General features: G+C 46.1%; 1 protein-coding gene across 2 annotated transcripts in view; it reads right to left on the reverse strand.

Annotated features, from left to right (window-relative positions):
- Positions 1 to 9,150: 9,150 nt before the first annotated feature.
- The window catches only part of STK10 (serine/threonine kinase 10), a 120,435-nt gene continuing 111,596 nt past the window's right edge, over positions 9,151 to 17,989 (reverse strand). The window contains exons 17-19 of one of the 2 annotated variants that reach the window (XM_059917677.1): positions 17,843 to 17,968; positions 15,047 to 15,160; positions 9,151 to 11,638 (exon numbers count right to left, since the gene is read on the reverse strand). In XM_059917677.1, coding sequence (XP_059773660.1) covers positions 11,498 to 11,638; positions 15,047 to 15,160; positions 17,843 to 17,968 — 381 coding nt within the window. In that variant the 3' untranslated portion in view covers positions 9,151 to 11,497. Of the gene's footprint in view, positions 11,639 to 13,988; positions 14,115 to 15,046; positions 15,161 to 17,842; positions 17,969 to 17,989 lie in introns of those variants that run through there. The other variant, XM_059917678.1, reaches the window with a different exon arrangement.

Below are 17,989 nucleotides of genomic sequence, written 5' to 3' on the forward strand. Positions count from 1 at the left end.
CGAAACAGAGAAATACTGAGTGCTCCCTGGCACTTGGGTGAGGAGGGTGTAAGGGTTTGTTTGGCACCAGTGGGTGAATAGGGGTGAGTGCCTCATTCACTGCTCGTTAAGTCTTGCACAGACCGGTACTCCCCGTTAGGGTTCTGAATGGGGAGGATCGGGGATATTGCAAGGGGATTGGCAGGACCTAATGGGTCCGTGTTTTAGGAATTTGGTGAGCAGTGGTTGGATTCCCCTCAGGGCCTCAGGCTTTAAAGGATATTGTCTTTTCCAGGGGTATTTTTCCCCAGGCCTTAACCTTATTTTTATTGGGGGAACACATTTTGCCCTTCCTGGCACTGAGGTATCCCAAACTGCAGGATCTACTTGTTCTCTAATTTCTTGGGGGATGTCTTGGGGGAATATTTTGATGACCAGCAGGTGGGTCATCTGGGGCTACTAATAGATGCATTCTCTGTTTGAATTCTCTACCTCCTTGGACTTCACCCTCTCCTAAGCTGTCCTACTAGCTCCTAACTTATTTAGCACATCTCTCCTGAGGAGGGGGACAGGGCATTCTGGCATATACAGAAAGGAGTGAGTAATAATAATGGACCCGACTCTGCAGGCAAGGGGAGACGTAAATCGCCTTACCTTTGGCTGTCCATCAACTCCCATCACAGTACAGTCATGGATGGAGAGGCCAGCCGGCCAAGTCAGAACAGAGCAGGCGGCTCCAGTGTCTACAGGAAATTCAGTTCTCCTACCTGCCACATCGAGGGTGACCCGAGGCTTCGCTGGAGTGACGAGGATGGACTGAGTGGGATCTGGAGCCCGGCAGGCGCTTGGGCCCCGTCAGTCCATGTGTGGGAGTCTCTCATCTGAGACATTCCTGGGGACCTGGGGCCGGTCGGGGTTGCCCCTCCAGCATCCCACAGGACATTCCCCCTTCCAGTGCCCCTCCTTCCAACAAAAGGCACACTGGTTTGGGCTTCTTGGCGGTCTGTCTAGCCTTCTCGGCCCTCCAGGATCCCCTGGAGGTGGTGGGTGAATCAGAGCAGCCAAAAGCTGCGTTTTCTTTATTAGCCTCTTATCCTTCTTGGCTTCCTCCGTTAAGTCTCGGTTATTTTAGACCTTGAAGTGAAGGCCTCCTCTACCAAGGTTGACAACGGGGTTTGGGGCCAAGCCTCAGGCTTTTGTAATTTTCTCCTGATATCAAGAGTAGCCTGGGTGATAAAATGCATGGCCAACAGTGTCCTTCCTTTTGTGGGCTCAGGGTCTGTATTGGTGTACTTCCTGAATGCCTCTGTCACCCGGGTCAGGAAGACTGCCAGGTTTTCATCTTTTTCTTGTGTAACCTCTCAGACCTTATCAAAATTTACAGGCTTCACCATGCACCTTTTCATTCCTTCTGATAGACAAGTAATATAATGTCTCATCCTAGCCTGGCCTACATGATCTTCATAGTCCCAGTGTGGGTCATGTTCTGGGACTGCATCCCCACCCACCTGATAAATTTGGTGGGGTAGATTGGTGGCCAGTAGGCCATCTGCATGTTCCCTGGCCTTTTTTAGTATACCCTTCTTTTCATCCAGGGTGCACCAGTGGGCCAGAATAACCATGACGTGCTGACAAGTAAGAGAGAATGTTCCTATAAGTTTCCCTATGCTGGGATGTATTCCTTGAGATTGAGCATCTGTAAAGCCTACGATGCGGGCTACTTGGAAGTGGCCAGCCCAATATGTAATCTGTAACAGTGTCTGGGCTGCCAAGGCCTGGAGTGATGGGGGACCTAGAGGTGCAAAAAGGAACTCCTGGAGGAATTGGAGTTAGGCACAACGGAAAATGCCACAGGGGTCAGGACCTGAGGGCCTAGAGGTGGGAGTATTCCCCCAGGGGACTGTTTTTTCCGTTTTTTTTTTTTTTCTTTTGGACATAGAGTAAGGTGAGAGTCTAGGCAGCAGAAGAACCCAGAACCCTTTCCTCTATCTGTTTGGTGGCTACAATAAAATTGGGGAGAGCCTGATGATTCCATCTGACACAGGCAACAGCGAGTTTGGACAGTGTTTCCCATGTAATTTAACATATCAAATGAACCCAATTAGTTTAGGATTTCTCTTTGGGATGCCCCAGGGGTCCCTTGAAGCACCCCAAAGTTAGCTGGAAGTCAAAAGAATTTCAATTAGAATTTGATATTTGGGAAGCCTGTCAAAAATTTCAAGAAGTTTTAAAACACCTGGTCAAACAGGATCATAGGTTGCTGTGAAACAGTACTTATTTCTTGAGCTAAGGTGGAAAAAAGATTTCAAAAATAAATACAGATCACTTAAAGGCACAGAAACTCACATGATCTGTTATCAAAAGCAGCATTCCAGGAAAACTTTGTTCTCTTATGAGAGAGAGAAACCAAATCCAGACTTGCATCAGCCTACTCTTAAAATCCATTTACCTAATTAAATTTAATCCAGCCTTAGAAAGTCCTGACCACATACAAAATTCTTTTTCAATTGTTCCTTTTCCACAAATCTACTGCAAATTTCTGTAGCCATCTTTTGTCCCTTATTCTTTTCCCATTCAGAAATAACCAGATCTAGGACAAAATCACCTTTTTCCTTTTAACAAAATATATTTTCGTTCCTCATACCTTCTTTTCTGAAAACACACATCCTACTTTCCTTAAGCAACCATGAACTGTCTTTTACAGTAGCATTCCTTGATTGGAATATCCCATAACCTCTAGAAACTTCTGTCTTCCCAAAGCACAATTTCTTTCGTTAATGTGGTGCAAGACATGTGTCTAATGACCCCAAACATTTTTAGTTTCCCTCTTGCAAGAAGACAGTAGTAGGTAAATTTAGACCTGTTTAGCAATTAATGTTCCAATATTTCATCTTATTTGAAATGGCCTGGATACTCAGTGGATTCCTATCATTCAACTTAGTTTAGTTTCAAGTTACCAAAATTTGGAGGGACTATTTAGATGGACATTTCCAAAACATAATTATTCCTATAGAGTTTACCAAAAAGCTCTTATCCCAGTTATATTTACTTAAAAGTTTAATTATATCAGGTTATTCTACTTGTTGACAGATTTTATAACAGAAACAATATGCACTTATTGACTTCCAGTAACCTTAGGTACAATAAAAGTATTGATATTATACTTAATGTTAATGACTCTAAAGACATGTCTGTATTAATTAAACCCACAGACTTAAGCTAGACAAGTTAATTTTTACATAAAGACAGAATGTCTCATAGTTTTCCCACTTGAATGTATTTTTTAAATTTTTTTTACATTTGTATTGGAGTATAGTTGATTCACAATGCTGTGTTAGTTTCAGGTGTACAACAAAGTGAATCAGTTATACATATATTGGGAAAAGTATACATATATTATGGAAAAACCCAACATTTTGTCCAGCCCAATATATATATCCATTGTTTTTCAGATTCTTTTCCCATATAGATTATTACAGAATATTGAGTAGAGTTCCCTGTGCTATACAGTAGATCCTGCTGTTTATCTATTTTATATATAGTATTGTGTATATGTTAATCCCAGTCTCCTAATTTATCACTTCCCTCCACGTTTCCCCTTTGGTAACCATAAATTTGATTTCTAGATCTGTGAGTCTGTTTCTGTTTTGTAAGTAAGTTCATTTGTATCATGTTTTTTGTGGATTCCACATATAAGTGGTATCATATGATATTTGTCTTTCTCTGATTTACTTCACTCAGTATGATCATCTCTAGGTCCATCCATGTTGTTGCAGATGGCATTATTTCATTCTTTTTTATGGCTGAGTAATATTCCATTGTGTATATATGTACCACATCTTCTTCATCCATTCCTCTGTCGAAGGACATTTAGGTTGCTTCCATGTCTTGGCTGTTGTACATAGTGGTGCATTGGGGTGCATGTATCTTTTTGAATTATGGTTTTCTCCGGATATATGCCCAGGAGTGGGCTTGCTGGATCATATGGTAGTTCTATATTTAGTTTTTTAAGGAACCTCCATACTGTTCTCCATAATGGTTGTACCAATTTACATTCCCACCCCACTTGAATTTAAAAGACTTTTTTTTTTTTTCTCTTCTCAATTTGGGGGACTACAGATAGATCAGGTAGTTCCTGAGAGCCCAGGCAGAATAATTACATTGCAGAAGCAGAGGAGAGAAATGCAAACTCCTTGAGCTCAGATGGAATAGTTACATTGCAAAGGCAGAGGAGAAAGATGCAAGCTCCTCTCCCCCCCGCAACTGCCTTTTTTTTCTTTAAAATCCCAGTAAGTAGCCCAAGGCTGGAGTCTCAGGCAACGTGGGCTGTGTTTGTATTTCAAGGCTTAAGTGCTCCACTATGCCCACAATGTCAGCGGAGACTTGTAGGAGCCGTTGGACAGACAAAACTATATAAAACAAAGATACCAATGACAAAAACTTAAAGACACAAACAAGAAGTTTTCAGGATAAAGGGGACCGGAGTGCAGGTATAAGGATCAAGGGAGAGATAAAGGGAGGAGGGACAGAAAAGACTGGAAAAGAGAAAGAGACAGCAGGAAGATAAAGGTGAGAATATCAGGACAATAGGACTTCCAGCCACTACACAGTATGAGGTTTGAGCCTCTATCACTCTCATAAATCTCCCTTCAGAGAGAGCCCGCTGGACCAGGATCTGCACATTGTGAGGCAAGCCTCTCCCACCTCTCCCACCTCTGCTTGTCACCTGTCAAGGTGAGCCATTGCCAGCCAGAGGGGGCACGATCTCACTAGCTGAGAGGAGTGATGCTGTAGCTGCCCGACGTCCACTCGGAAGGATAGGCCAGAAGTAGGAGGGGACAGAGAGAGGAGAGGTAGAGAGCTATCAGGAGAGGGAAAGGGACAAGGGAGAGGGGGAAAGCATTGCCTGAATGAGGGTACTGAGGCCCCCAGGGGCCAAGAAGGCAGACTTAACCAAACATGGTGATGCTGAAGCAAGACATTCAGATGGCCACTTGTCACCCATGGGGAAGCTGCATTCGGTGTTCCCAGAGGTGCCCAGATCCCCTCCCGGGAAGGGGACAACTGCCCCACATTGGGTGCCATAAATCCGTTACCAACCAGGGTTCTTGGCCTCCTTAATCAATAGATATTGATAAGAGGCTAGACAAGAAATTCAGGCAAGGCTTTTCCCTTGCTTGCTCCCAGGGAAGAGGGGGTGGGCATGCGCTGGTTCCTTGTATGGGGTGAGGGTAGGGGTGTGTCCAAGGACCGGCCTGGAGGGGTGGCTTAGGTGGTGTGCCCAGCCCTTTAGTGGTGCTGAGTGGAGGGGGCATACATAGTACCCTGCTTTTGCTCCCAGCTCTTCAGAAATGAGAGGTGGGTTCTTTTGGCCTCTGTGTATCCTGTTGCGCATAACTTGCCCCATCTGCTCATGTACGCAGTTGTTTTTAGTCCCTTGTAGTTTCTTTGTGTTCTGTTGCTTGAAGAGACATTTGCCCAGGCGCAAGCACTGCAGCAAAGGGTCCCAGGTCCCAGCCTGTCTCATGTTCAGTATTTTTGTCCAGATTTTCTAATCGTCCTCAGTGTCAGGACTGATCAGGATGACCTAGTCTGCCATCACTGGAATTGAAAGTTCTCTGTTTCATTTTTTTTTTTTTAAACAGATTTTGAAAGGATTTTATTTATTCTTAATAGATGAATGGGAGTACAGGTTGTTCATATCCAATATGGACTCCCTGTCCAAACACTGTTTATATATTTTTTTAAATTAATTAATTTATTTATTTATTTTTGACTGTGTTGGGTCTTCGTTTCTGTGCGAGGGCTTTCTCTAGTTGCGGCAAGCGGGGGCCACTCTTCATCGCGGTGCGCGGGCCTCTCACTCTCACGGCCTCTCTTGTTGCGGAGCACAGGCTCCAGACGCGCAGGCTCAGTAATTGTGGCTCACGGTCCCAGTTGCTCCGCGGCATGTGGGATCTTCCCAGACCAGGGCTCGAACCCGTGTCCCCTGCATTAGTAGGCAGATTCTCAACCACTGCGCCAACAGGGAAGCCCCCCTCTGTTTCATTTTTAACTAAAGACATACTTGTTAATCAGACCTAGTGAACACGCATGGTAGCACAGTGAGTTAATATACATACAATCTACAGCCCCCAGATCCCTACTGCTCCCTTTATGGCATGAGAAGCCCAGACTGGGTATCTTGGTGTTGCAGCGTGCTGGATTCTGGGTGTTTAGGGGTCAGCTAAGGTCTTACTCCCTGCCCTCATGAAGCCTGCAGTCTGCCCTTTCCTTCCTAAAGTCTCCAACCTTTGTGGGCCAATATTCCCATTTGATTTTGTCTCTGTTCTTCTCGGCCCATCTCTTGAGTTGCTACACTCATGATTTCAACTGTCCTCCCTCTGAGTAAACTCTTTCCCAGTCTTCGTACTGCTCTCGGGGCAGTAAAGGTCAGCCTGAGCCTGGCATGCAGGTCTGGCCCTGTCCTTTTCTCAGCCTCATGGAGCATAAACCATTCACTCTCAACTATAGCCCAGTCTCTGAACGCATGTGTTTTGGCACATACAAGTTTGGCCTCCTAGACTCAGTATCATCTCCACTGGGAAGTCTTCCCTGATTCTCCCGAGCTACATCAGCCTGAACTAACACTCTGCTTCACCAGGTCTGTTTCCCCAGGAGGACAAGCATTTTGAAGCCAGTGTCAATGTCTTATTCATTTCAGCGTCTCTAGCACTTGGCATTTAAGAGGTGTCAATTAATGTGGAAGGATCTCATGGGAAATCTCATGGGAACTTGGGAAAAGTGCCACACATCCCCTAACGCATTGTCTTTTCCACCAGTCGAATGAACCTTTTTCTCTGGGAACCTCAGTCAATTTCTACTCCTTAATGGGAGGCATGCCAGCTGCTTATCCGCCTGCATCCCCCAGACACGTCGAGTTCACAGCCCTGTGGGACACTGTGACAGTGGACTGCCACCTGCTGGTGAGAAGGTTTCTTGGCCAGTGACAGGAAAGTTTCTAGGCCAATGACAACTCAGGGCTACAGACAGAGGAGGGGTTCTTAAGGCATTCCACAAACAATATAAACCCCTTCTCAGAATAGTATTTTCAAATGCACAGTATAAAGCACATAGATTACAAGTGAAACCAGTCATAATGAAATAGGGGTGTCAAAATATTAGAAAATATATATACTATGTGTGATATATGTTATATGTATTTGTGTCTCATTAAATAACAAGATCCAGTAATAGGTCCAATAACTACTATAATTTCAAAATGATGAACGAAAATGATAACTGAAGATGTCTGCAACAGCTGTAATGTGAGATGCAGTCTCTGTGATTTCTACTGCTGACATAGTCACAAGTACTGCTAATAATATTAGAGTTTGTTGCCTATACCCATAAGGAAAGGAAATGCTGAATTTCAGTTAGAGGTTAGTGAAACTAAAGACCAAATATTTCCCATCCAGGTACAAAGATACCCTGAATTCTACCCATGGATCCCTTGTGTGTGTTTGAGGGGGGTCCATGGACTCCAGGTTAAGAACCCCTGAATGAGGTTTTAGAGGCATGGCTGACATTTTTTTGGCTGCGTTGGGTCTTTGTTGCTGCGCGCGGGCTTTCTCCAGTTGGGGCGAGCGGGGGCTACTCTTCGTTGCGGTGTGCAGGCTTCTCATTGCGGTGGCTTCTCTTGTTGCGGAGCACAGGCCCTAGGCACGCGGGCTTCAGTAGTTGTGGCACGTGGCCTCAGCAGTTGTGGCTCACGGGCTCTAGAGCACAGGCTCAGTAGTTGTGGCCCACGGGCTTAGTTGTTCCGTGGCATGTGGGATCTTCCCGGACCAGGGCTCGAACCCGTGTCCCCTGCATTGGCAGGCGGATTCTTAACCTCTGCGACACCAAGGAAGCCCATGGCTGACACTTTTTTTTTTTTTTTTAAAGATTTATTGATTGATTGATTGATTGCTATGTTGGGTCTTCGTTTCTGTGCTAGGGCTTTCTCTAGTTGCAGCAAGCGGGGGCCACTCTTCATCACGGTGCACGGCCCTCTCACTATTGTGGCCTCTCTTGTTGCGGAGCACAGGCTCCAGACGCGCAGGCTCAGCAGCTGTGGCTCACGGGCCTAATTGCTCTGCGGCACGTGGGATCCTCCCAGACCAGGGCTCGAACCCGTGTCCCCTGCATTAGCAGGCAGATTCTCAACCACTGCACCACCAGGGAAGCCCTGGCCGACACTTTTGAACATGGCAGAGATGCTGGTGGTTAAGTGTGTGTGCCTCTTGCTGAATGTAATGGGCGCAGTTGGCGGGAGAGGAGCTGTGGAGGAGACAGTGCAGTTCAAACTTTGAAGCCACAGGCACTTTATCAGCACTTACCAGTGCTCTGAGCTTTCGCCTGACTCTCCCCTTACCCAGCATGTTTCCTCGTCTATAAAACGAGAATGACAGTGTCTTCCTCGTGGGTTGTTGAAAGGATTCAGTAAGTTAACATGTAAAAACTCCTGGGGTCAAATGTTCACTGTTAAATGAGAATGATATAAATGTCTGTAGAGAAAACACACACACAGCCAAGCGTAACTTCTTTCAGAACAGAAACCCCAACGTCTGACCTGCTGTACAACCTGGGAGGCACCAGTGTACTCAGACGATAGGAAACCCTTTCTTTTTTTTTTTTTTTTTTTTCCACTGTTCAAGGTTTATTTATTGTTTTAGTTGGTATAACAGATAGTTGGCTGCATTATTTATGTTGATTTTTCCTTTTTACATTACATGGCAATGTATACTATTCTGATACATATAGTACATAAGATTCTTTAGAACAAGACATAACAATGTCTTGTTATGCACAAGACATGCAACACTGGATTTATAATCAATCCCAGAATGTGATTAATTGGAGAATAAAAGTTGGACTAGGCATCTTCGCTAAAGGAACCAGAAGTGCTATAACACAGAGTTAAATACACATCTGGTTTGAAGGGCAACTGCAGCATCTGCAACATTGTCAGTGGTACCTCTTGAGGAAGTAGAACTATTTTACACGAACCAATTTAGGACCACACAAGATAAGTGCCATGCAGCATCAGGATACAGCTGCAGGGGAAACCCTTTCTTGGTTAAGTCTGCCCTGCTTTTCCCACCCCAATCCAAGAGAACAAACCCAAATGCAAAGAGTTTCTCACCTTGTTATTTTATTAGAAGCATATTTACACTCTCGCAGTTAACTTTGCAGAGAACATTTAACAAAAGTTTTTTATATAAAGTTTGGAAACTACATAAAAATAACTTCTATTCTTCATAAAGGGGAAAATATAAGTTAGTTCTATTTACTCTGCTAAAAATTGACTGTAAATGAGAAACAGTTCCGTCTGTCCCTTCCAGAGAAAACGTTAGCACAGAACACAAAGAATACTGCATGGGCCTTCTCAATGTTGGGCATCGCACGCTGGCTCAATTGTGAGACTGGGAGACCCAACCAGACCCCATCCAGAAAGGACAGGGGAGGTGTTAAGGCTAGGGCAGCACTGAGCAGGAAGCAGCAGCTCCCTGAATGAGATTCCAATGTGAACGACAAACCAAAGAAGGAAATGATCAAAGACTTTCACCTACACCATGAAACTGGCATTTCACCTAATACTCATTCTCACACCCCAGGCTACAAAAGGCAGTACTGTAAATAAAGCACAAGTCAGCCCTGCCACTGGCCATCACCTGACCATTCGCCAGTGCTGGCCTCGCCTGGGGGAACTGGGTCTGTGTTCTGTAGTTACACTGTTAGTTCACGTTTTCCCAGCACGTGTGCACCAAAGACAATCAAAGGGGATAATTGTTTCACTTGTCTCATTTGTGTGAGACCTGAAAATTGTCCCTTCTGGGTCAAATACTGAATCAGGCAAGCTGAGTGCTCACTAACCGAAGTGGACCAGTGCCTTCCCATGGCCCCCAGTGCATCTTTACTGCATATGTAAGTCTTTGGAACCCCAAGTCCCTTTTCCTATTGAATGGTTACCCTACTTTCCCAAGATCCATTTACAGCCAGTGCCCAGAAAACCCCAGGGAATTGCTTTAGAAAGACAAAGCACTGAACCCTTACCTATAGGAGTGAAGAAAGAGGAAGTCCTCCCAGGGTGTGTCAACCACCCCATCACCACCAAAATAGTACCCAGACTCAATACACCCATTTGATTCCTCAAAATCACCTTCAGTTTTCCGTTTTGTTTTTTTAAAGCAGGTATTTTCCTAAGGAAGCCATTCATTTATATTTTTTTCAAGTTAGACATAAAGGCAAAAAAAAGTTTTCTTTGTAAATAAACCGAATGCTGGGTTGAGCATTTGCTTTTACTGGGTTATCTACGCTCTGCAGCCTGTGGGGATCAGAATCTGTGGGAGGCCAGCTGAGTCATCCAAAGGCCCAGCATTCCATCTGCGATACAGAAGCTTTGCTTTTGCCAGGTTCCTGGGGGCAGGAAGCACTGCATTTCTCCCTGATGCTTTTTCTCCCTGAACAGAAGTTCCAGTGACTGCCAGCCTCTGTCTGAAGTGTAAGGCCGGACTCTGAACTAGGAGGGACACAGAGCAGAGGCAAGCAGCCTTCCCGTATCACCTGCAGACAGGATGGGCAAGTGTGAGACAGAATGACTGGGGTGGGAAAGTCTTGTGGGATGAGGAATGTACCCCTGAACACAGGATCCCGTGCGGGGCCAAAAGGAATCGCAGGCTGGCGGTTCAGCCTGTGCCTCTGGTGCCAACCCCCAGCACGCCCAACGGCTCCCCTCACGTGTTCAGTGGCACGGGCTCAGGCAGCGAACATGTTCCAATCCACCTGGCACAAGAGGCCCGGGGGGCCAAGGGGTGGGTGGGTGGGTGGGTGGGTGTGTGCAGGAAGGGGGAGTACAAGATGGCACGAAACACTTGCGATCAGGGTGAAGCGTTCAGCCTCTCCCCATCCCAGCGCTGTAGACACTGTCTCAAGAAGAAAGCAGGTTGGGGGAACTGGAGGAAGGAGGGCACCCCCTGAGCAGCTGGCTGCAGACCAGGCTCCACTGGGGACCAAAATGGCTGTTAGAAGCCGTGGTTCTTGGTCTGACACTGCAGGGAATGGCTGAAAAGCCACCGACAATCACAATAGGGCGCGCCCACGGTGACTTCAGCAGTAGCACTTCGTGCCCACAGACAGCAGAGCTGGTGTTTTGGCAAACAGGAGGGGCCTCGAGGCCACAGAACACCTATTCCTCCTGGTCCCTGGCCCCCCCAACTGCCCAAATCGCTGACAGCTCAAAGGAACCTGGGGCTCAAATGGAATGCACGTTAGGATCAGGCAGCACGTTAGGATCGTAAAACCTCGCCCTCCACGACCAGCGAGAAGTCAGAAACGCCGGGTGGGTCTGTCAGGCACAGCTGGGGTGGCACAAGGCAAGGGGCTGGATTCGAGCCGGCATGGAAGCAAGAGGGAAGGGGCTCCTGAGTTACTTGTTCACAGAGAACGGGAGGGCCCCAAGGCCCGCCGGCCTGCCAGCCACAGCCCCGGGCGGCTGTTACGAAGCATCCGCAGAGCTGTAGGGGAAGAACCTGGTGGCCTTGTTTGGGGTGGTGGGGCTCAGGCACTCTGCCTCCTCGTTCATTTTGAAGAACATCTCCTGCTCTCGCTTCTTCTGGTTCAGCTCTTCTTCCAGAGCCTAGGACAGAGGGCAGACGGAGCTCGTTTGGATCCCTTAGGACACAAGTCTCCCCCAACCACAGGACCCCCACCGAAGTGGCCTTCTCTGGAAATTCCCCTCCCAGGCCTCAGTGCTCGGGTAACTTGGTCTTCCCTCGCTCCTGTCCCAGCGCCCATCACCCAGAAGGTAGGTACCACCTCCTCCTTCCTCGTGCCACAGCCGCGCAGGAGTTTCCTATGGACCAAGGGCTCTGCTTTGGGGAAATGCCAATCTAGATGGCATGTGAGGGAGAAGCAGATGCAGATCAGCTGGCAGGAAAACAACCAAAAGAATGGAGAAAAACCTGAGGTAGAAAATGGAGCAAGAGGTTTAACAGCAGAGGAAACAGAGATGTCCGAGTTACATGGTGTTCCTAACCAGGGCACCGTCCTGCAGAATCAGGGGACTTCTTTTCAAAATATACGTGCAGTCATGCCACCCCCCTGAGATTCTAATTCTGAACGTCTGTGGTGGGACAGGGGTTCTCTACATTGTAAAAGCACATCAGATAACTGCAAGGGGAGCATCTAGACGACAAGCACTGCAGGAGCTTCCCTTGGGCACATGCAAGTTTATCTAGCTAAATTGTGTCCTACCAGAAAAATTTCTTGAGGGTTCTCCAAAAATAAATAATTATTCAATTAAGAAAGGAAGCAGAGTGCAGAGGAAAGAGCAGGGGCTTTACAGTCAAATAGGATTCAGCTCCATTACCAGCTGGGTGGGCCTCTGCATGCTACCTTTCCTCTCCAAGCCTGTTTCCTCTCGTGTAACATGGCAATATCACTACCTGCCTGGCCAGGCTACTGCAAAGATTAAATTAAAAACTAATGGGCTATAATTACTTAGTACTTCTTACATGTCAGGCACTATGCTAAGTGCATTACATCTTATTTAAACTCCACCCTATGAGATAGACACCACTATCCCCATCTTAACGATGGAGAAACTGAGGCTCAGAGAGCTTAGGTCACTTGCCCAAGGTCATTCAGCTAGCTGGAAGCAGAGCCAAGATGGATCTAACTTCAGAGTTCAAGCTCTGAAACACTGTGCGCCACCATCTGCAAAGCCAGGCACACATGAGTTACTCAGTAAATGTGGCTTCTTTATTACTTACTTTCACTGTAGAAGTAACCACTTTCACAGGATTTGACCAGCATTCTATTATGTCTCTCTTTTTAAAACTATTATTTGATGCCCTGAAATAGTCGCAACAAACAACTTAATTACTAGATATCCCCTTAAGCTCTCATTCCTTCAACAGTACTAAATTCTAGTGAGCTCTACCTCTAAGGAAAAATGGGGAAGGGACACTGAATCACAATGCCAGTTTTTCCAGTCTGTTGTAAGATATCCATATTCAAAAGATACTGGAAATCTAGATTTTTATGTAAAATTTCCTTATACTTAAAAAACTGGCAACTTAAAAAATTTTTTGGAATTGCTGTATGTTGGCCATACCTAATGCCTCTAAGCCAATTTCAGCCTGTGGGCCATCAGTTTGTAACTTCTGCTATAGGAATACCGATTTCATTATAATAGCTACCACTTTTTTGAGCACAGAGAGGTTTAATAACTTGCCCAGGGTCTCACAGCTAGTAATGGGGGAGCTAGGACTTTCTCCCACGTCTGTCTTCCTTCAAAGGCTATGCTCTTAAGCACTACTCTATTTTACCTCTATATAACCTATATATTCCTCTATATAACCTACGGCAGGAGTCAGCAGTCTTTTTTCTGTAAAGAGCCAGATGGTAAATATTTTTGGCTTTGCAAACCTTAAGGTCTCTGTTGCAACTACTCAACTGCTGTTTGGTGTAAAATCAGCCAGAGACGATACGTAAATGAACGAGCATGGCTGTGTTCCAATAAAACTTTATTTACAAATACAGGTGGTGAGTCAGATTTGGCCCATGGGCAATAGTTTACTAACACCTCTTTTAAGGGAAGAAATGTTATCTTCATCTTATGGCCCCAAAAAGCAAGCAAGGTTCAGGAGGGAAGACCTGTCTGAGGCCACATTCTGTGTCAACTATGACCCAAGCAACACCTTATTGACCTTACTAGATATTCTATACTTACTGAAAGAAAGAAATCTGAATTTGTCTAAAAATATTCCACGATGTACAGTCATCTCCCCTGCCCCCATATACATGGGCAGCAGCTCAAAGCTGCTGACTGAAATGCAAGAGTGTAAAAGAACGTTTATTCCAGGATGCAAATCATCACCTCTGGGTCAGTGTTCCAGCAGCAACCCAGGTGACTAAGGATAGGATGATTCTACAAAGAATTCTGGGAAGAGGCAGCCCGCACCAGCAAAATCCAGTGCCAGCTCTCCAAATACACACTCGCGGCACCTCCCCTAAGCCCAGGCACCCCCAAGAAGCAATCTGGGCAGTTGCTAGAGGCAAGATGATGATTCATTTTCAGACTCTCAGGATGTGCCAAGGGTGCAGGAGCCCTAGGTAAGAGAACCAGGTGAACATCTATTTCCTGATGCCAGATCAGCCTGTGTCAGCAGGAGTATTATTGATTTGAGTGTCAAGTATCAAAAGTCCTAGCAGACCGTGCGTGGTTACAGATAAGTGTGGGCCTATTAACAGGAAGGTCTGGGACCCTGGCCAGCTTCCAGCTAGAAAGCTCCATTAGCACAGGGAGGGAAGCCTCTATTCAAGGACTCCCAAGGCCATTATATGGCTGAGGTGGGCAACTGCCTCCTGGGCAGATCACAGTTACAGCAAGCAGAGCTCAAGTACGACGGCAGAACAAACCTCAGGGCTCAGGACACATGATCAAGGGTAATTAGGGCAGCTGTCTCCTCAGAGAGTTTAGGAGAGTGGAAGGACATGAGTACGTCCTTGGCCTATACTGTGGGCTGGTGGCTTTCTGCATAACACTATACAATATTATCTTCACTTTACAAATGACCACACTGAGGCCCTGTGATGGTTAATTTATCTGTCAACCTGGCAAAGCCATGGTAACCAGTTGTTTGGTCAAACACTAGATGTCACTGAGAAGGAATTTTTTAGATGTGATTAACATTTAACTCAGTAGACTGAATAAAGCAGCTTACCCTCCAAAATGTGGTTGGGCCTCACTCAATCAGTTGCAGGCCTTAAGAGAAAAGACTGAGGTCCCGCTAAAGAAAGAGGGATTGGGCCTCCACACTGCCCTGGGGCTCAGCACTGCAACATCAACTCTTCCCTGGCTCTCCAGCCTACCGTCTGCCCTGCAGATTTCAGGCTTAACAGTCCCAACAATTGGGTGAGCCAGTTCCTTCCAATAAATCCATAAATCTGTACCTTATCCATATCTGTGTCTATATCCATACCCCAGGCAGACACCGATGGCACAACACGAAGCAGAGCCCACCAGCCCAGACAGGGTTACCTTTTTGCGTGGCCGAAGCTTGTCCCGCCATTCCTTTAGGTTCTGGTTATGGCTTTCGTCCAGAGCCTTCAGTTTCTGGGTTTCATGCTCTACCAGGAGGTGACACTTTTCATTCTGCAATATATTCCAGGAAGTACAGGTAAGAAGCACAGAGGGCTGAGATATACCATGAAGGTACCAGCATCATTCATTTATTACTTCTCCTTGATTATAAACTCCATTTATACAAAACGCTCTACATGTAAATACACATGCACCAAAAGATGCCTGGAAGACTATTCCAGAATCTTAACATTAATAATTCTTATTGAGTAGTGGAATCTGCAGCAATTTTGCAACTTTCTTCTTTGGGCTTTCTGCATTGTTTGAATTTTTCAACATGAATGTATAAAACTAATAACAATAAATCTGTGCCCTAATCCCACCACACAGAGGCAACCACCACAGAATTTTAGATATATTTCCTGTCAGGCTCTGTCCGGTGCATTGTTTAGCTCACCCTGTATACACAATTCTGAAACCTGCCTCCCTCTCCTCTTAACATTATAATGTAAACCTTTCTACATTTCTACAAAGAATTAACATTTTTTATAATCATCATTTTAATTCCTACAAAATATCCCATAGTATGGTTTAATTTATTTAAACATTTCCCTATTTTTGGCCACTTAGGTTGCTCTTAATCTTCACTATTATAAATAGCATTGTGTTAAACATCTGTGCTATGTACTGAATTGTGTCTCCCCAAAATTCATATGTTGAAGCCCTAATGCCCAATGTGATGGTATTTGGAGATATGGGGCCTTTAGGAGATAAACAGGTTTAGATGAGGTCAAGAGGGTAGGGCCCTCATGGCAGGATTAGTGCCCTTATAAGAAGAGACCAGAGAGCTCATATGCTAGAGTGCTCCCTCCCTGTCTCCTTCCCTCCTTTTCTCCCTCTCCCCATCTCCCTCTCTCCCCCTCTCCTTTTCTCTCCTCTCTCTCTCTGCCATGTGAGGACACAGCAAGAAGGCATCCGTCCGCAAGCCAGAGAGAGAGACTTCACCAGAACCCAGCCATGCTGGCAAAGCTGATCTTGGATTTCCAGGCTCCAAAACTGTAAGAAAATAAACTTCTGTTGTTTAAGCCACCCAGTCTGTGGTATTTTGTTACGGCAGTGTGAGCTAAGATAATCTGTGTGTATAAATATTTTGTATTTATATAAACTATATAATTTTCTGCATCACATACCATTTCTCCAGGAGAGATTTGTGACAGGGGTAAGGGCCGTGGACCTGGCTGAGGCTTGCCAACCAACCTCACTGTTCTCTCGCTGAGGTAAGTTACCTGCCTCACAAAACTTACCCTGGGATCTCTCATAGGCAAAAGTGACAGTTCCCTGTTGATTCCTCACAGGGAATCTTGTGGTTTATAAGGAGTGTATAAGCAGGGGGAAAGTGCCTTTATCCAGATACCTCAACCCTACTGGACTGGAAGAGTAGAACCCCTTGGGGATTTTTATTTGGGGTTTCAAGCTCAAGGGTTCTGGGAATTTAGAAATTGCCTTGGTTGGGAATAATACTTACAGCAGCCCTGAGTACCTCTGGCCTGCCCAGAGCTGGGCTCCCAGCACTCTTTACGGGTTTTCTCAGTTCATCCTTACAGTAAACCCACGAGGGAGGGTTGGTAACATAGATACAGAAGGTGAGTGGCCTGGCTAAAATTCACCCAGCAACAAGCAGCAGAGCCCCTACCTGACAGGCTTCAATACCTGCAATGTTTCCTCCACACCTCCCTGCCTTTCCAGAAATTGCCAGATGGATCCAATAGCCTAGAGAATTTCCTGAGGTCACAGAGGTTTGTGTCAGCCCATCTGTCAGGTATGGCAATGCCTCGCTCCACCACAAGGGGGCTCCAAGTACCAGCTCCCGGGTGGGGGACCCTTAGGGTGAGGCAAACCTTTTGTGAGGCGAACAAAAGGTCAAGGATCTCCCCAGGGAAAGAGGTCACAAAGGGGCTTGTCAATATCAGGATACCTTTTCCTGACTTCAGTGGGAAAGCTTTGAGCTTCTCACCATTAAGGATGATGGTAGGTAGCTGTAGGTTTTTATAGATACCCTTTATCAAGTTGAGGAAGTCCCCCTCTATTCCTAGTTTACTGAGAGTGTTTATCATGAGCAGGGAGTCAGCTTCTGTCAAGTACTTTTTCTGTATCTGTTGATGATACGATCATGTGATGTTTCTTCTTTAGCCTGTTGATGTCATGGATTACATTAACTCATTTTCATATATTGCACGAGCCCTGGGATAAATCCCACCTGGTCATGGTGTATACTACTTTTTATACATTTTTAAATTCTATTTGGCCACGTTTCATTGGGGATTTGTGCATCTGTGTTCATGAGAGACAGATACAGGTCTGTAGTTTTCCTCCTTGTAACGTCTGGTTTGGTATTAGGGTAATTGGGACACCTTTTCCCAAGACACAGTGGTGACCGAGAAATCCAGCAGCACGCCCACTGCCAGGCCCCGGGCATGGCACGTTCAGCTCAGCTCTGTCATCTCATTTACAAAGCCTCACTCCAGTTCTGCAAAATAGGAATTATCATCCTTACCCCCTGCCTATTTTACGAATGTGGAAACTATGGCCTGGGAGGCTGATGTGATTTGGCCAACATCACACAGAACGGCAGGATGGAAACCATTCCACCCTGAGCTTCAGACACCTTCCCCGTTTGTAGGGTCTTTGGGCCCCCAGGGAGCTGACTGCCTCGGGGGCGGTGAGGCAAGCAGGGGCGGGGCAGAAGGGCAGTACCTGCAGCTGCTGCAGCTCGCCCATGTTGCTCTCACACTGTGCCGCCATGTCCCGCATCTGGCTCTCGTGTTTTTGCTGCTGCTGCAGCCGCTCTGACTTCTGCCTCTTCTCCTCCTGCTGGGAGAACTGCAACAGAGAACAGGTGAG

This window comes from Balaenoptera ricei, chromosome 3 (genome assembly GCF_028023285.1).
Source record: "Balaenoptera ricei isolate mBalRic1 chromosome 3, mBalRic1.hap2, whole genome shotgun sequence".
Lineage (NCBI taxonomy): Eukaryota > Metazoa > Chordata > Mammalia > Artiodactyla > Balaenopteridae > Balaenoptera > Balaenoptera ricei.